Source organism: Limulus polyphemus, unplaced genomic scaffold (genome assembly GCF_000517525.1).
Source record: "Limulus polyphemus unplaced genomic scaffold, Limulus_polyphemus-2.1.2 Scaffold1072, whole genome shotgun sequence".
Classification (NCBI taxonomy): Eukaryota; Metazoa; Arthropoda; class Merostomata; order Xiphosura; family Limulidae; genus Limulus; species Limulus polyphemus.
In genome coordinates this window covers 37,734-40,545 of record NW_013666682.1, presented here as the reverse complement: position 1 = coordinate 40,545, position 2,812 = coordinate 37,734, and the positions used below count along the sequence as shown (strand labels likewise).

The window sequence follows — 2,812 nt, the reverse complement described above, 5'->3', positions numbered from 1 at the left end:
TTATTAAGTAAGGACTTGTGTCGCTAAAGTTTCGTCGGAACGAAGTTATGGAAAATCAATTAACAAACGGAGACGTAACAATACGTTTGATGGGTAAACCAATCTTTATTACAGACACAAAAAGAAGGCTAGAGAAAAATCACCTACTAAACTGCACTCATCGCCAACTCTTGGATTACTCAAATCGAATAGTGGAATTTTACGGTTACTCTTAAGCCCATTCACAACCTTAAAGAGTGGTTGCTGTTGTTTGTCGAATTTATTGCAAAACTACTCGAGGGCTATTTGAAGTATCTGTCCCTAATTTTTAAGTCATGGGTTAGAGGGAAGGCAGCTAGTTAACACTAACCACTGCCAAATCTTGGGTTAATTTTACCAACGAAAGGTAGAATTGAGCGTCACATTATAATGCACACACAGCTGAAAGAGCAAGCTTGTTCAGTGATGGAACCTAAAAGAATAGAACACGAATATTTTGTAAAAACGGGACACGAGCCATGGATCCCAATGTCCACAGTTCAGAATACTAATCACTAGATCACACGCGGCCCATTGATTTATTTAGGCTACTGGTCTGGTTAATAGAATTAACTTGTGCCCTTGAACTAGATCTATTATTTTTTGTAATTTTAAAGACAATTCCACACAAACGATTTCTTGTTCCAGGGGAAAAAATCCTGGTTGGCACAGCACAGTTAGCCTATTGTATTGTATTGCTTTTCGCTTAACAACAAGACAAACAAGTTTGAGATTTTGAAGACTAATGCTATATAGTAACTTGAAAAACAACGAGGAATAAAACTGATAAGGTTTTAACTATATCTAATGAAAATTATAAAAATACACTTCATTTATATAACACACACACACATATATACATATATGTATAACTTTTGTTTTGTTTTGGTGGTTCATGAACTAAATTGTTCACTCTAATCAAATAATCGAACACCATACGGAAATCAGTAGAATCATGGCGTCGGGACAGATAACAGAGGCTTTAAAGCGGCGAAGTTTACATCCTAACGAACACTCAAACAATGTAAGAATAACTTCTCGCAATCGAGTTACTTTAGTTGCACTTGTCATGCGTGTCTGCCGCAAGATTGTTTTGTTTAAAGTTGAGTATAAGGTACTTATATATATAGGAACTGTGTTTTTGATATCAGGAATATGCGACATATTTCCGTCTGCGATTTCCAAATCCTACTTCTCACGAAAAGATAATTTCATAAACCAGTATTTTGTCAAGCGCGGATGGGGTTGGACACTGCTAATTGTTGGCTTGTTCATTTTTTTAACCAGTAGGACATACTGTCGTGGTGATAAAAAGCTCATTAGTAAACATATGAGTCGGCTCCTTATCGCGACTGTAATGTGGTTTTCTTGCACATTCCTGTTCGAATACATTGAATGGTTGACTGGTAAGTGTGAAAAACGAGATATTGAAACTAAAGATTTGTGTAAGAAAAGTGGACATGAATGGCAGGGATTTGATATATCAGGGCATACATTTCTTTTGATTTACTGTGGCTTGATCATCATGGAAGAAGGAAGGTGTATTACAGTATGGGAAGGAATTGGAAAACAGATTGTACAAAATTATGTGTTTGAAGCTAATATTAGAAATAGTACATTGAGGAGACTGTCAGAAAACGAAATTTCAGAACTGAGAAAGTCGTATAAGAAATTGACACCATTTGTGCAATTGACGTTTGTCTTGATGACTATTTTATTGTTAATGTGGGATGTTATGTTGATGGCAACTATTGTTTACTTTCACAGCATTGCTCAGAAATCAGTTGGAGGCATCATTGCTACTGGTGCATGGCTTGTTACTTACTGCAAATTGTTTCGAATGAAACACTCTCCTGGACTTCCTGGGGAAGGTTTGTTACGGTTTCAAAGAAATTCTGCATGGTAATAGAAGTATTATCAAAGCTAAAGTGAAGGAGGTACCAGTTCATTGCAACTTTTTTGAAGTACTCTCACAACATTGAATTGTTAGATTTTTTTATTATGCAACGTTGAAATTAAAGATTACCATTGAATGATTGATGCAGAAGAAAAGTTCCCTTTCTTACAAATCAACAAAAATATTTTTAAAAAAGAAGCACTTTGTACAAATTTATAAAATTAAGTAATTTATAATAACTTTTCAGCATAATAATGCACAAAGGATTTAAGAATTAACAATATGTAAAAAAACCTGACAAGTTTTGACAGGCCAAGAATGTCATTCTTGAGAGATGAAGTAAAACTGATTTCAGCATCTCGTGAGCTCGGGTTCAAAAGTCAATGTTAAGTAATCATAATAGAGTGCAAAAACTAAATAGAAAATATTACATCCAATGCTGTTATCAGATTTTTACACTTAGTATTTCTTGTTTTAATAATGGAAGATCTGTAAAACATTTGTGAATCTTTAGTGTAATTGGAAAGATGGGGCCATTGATGTTTTAGTACAATGAAAATATATTCACTAAACTTGTTTATTTCCAACAAGATCTCAAACACTACCTTTAATGTTAAAAAAAATTATACCAAAATGTTGAATTATTTTTTATTGCTGGTACAATGGTTAAGGAAGAGTATGACTATCCCTAGGCCCGGCATGGCCAGGTGGTAAGGGGGCTCGACTCGTAATCTGAGGGTCGCGGGTTCAACTCCCCATCACACCAAACATGCCAACCTCCGCCTTTGCCTGGTCCCAAGTCCAGGATGAGAAAGGGGGAGGGTTGGGCATGGGGCTAGCAACTCCACCCTGTAAAACCAAACTGCTACAAGTAACTGCAACGACACCTTCCGTTGG

The 2,812-nt window shown here is 35.8% G+C and overlaps 1 protein-coding gene across 1 annotated transcript; it reads left to right on the top strand.

Annotated features, from left to right (window-relative positions):
• Positions 1-983: 983 nt before the first annotated feature.
• On the top strand, positions 984-2,725 carry LOC106461989 (FIT family protein CG10671-like). Its single transcript, XM_013921858.2, has one exon. It carries the CDS (start codon positions 1,088-1,090, stop codon positions 1,922-1,924), a length of 837 nt encoding a protein of 278 aa, XP_013777312.2. The 5' UTR covers positions 984-1,087; the 3' UTR covers positions 1,925-2,725.
• The last annotated feature ends 87 nt before the right edge of the window (positions 2,726-2,812 follow it).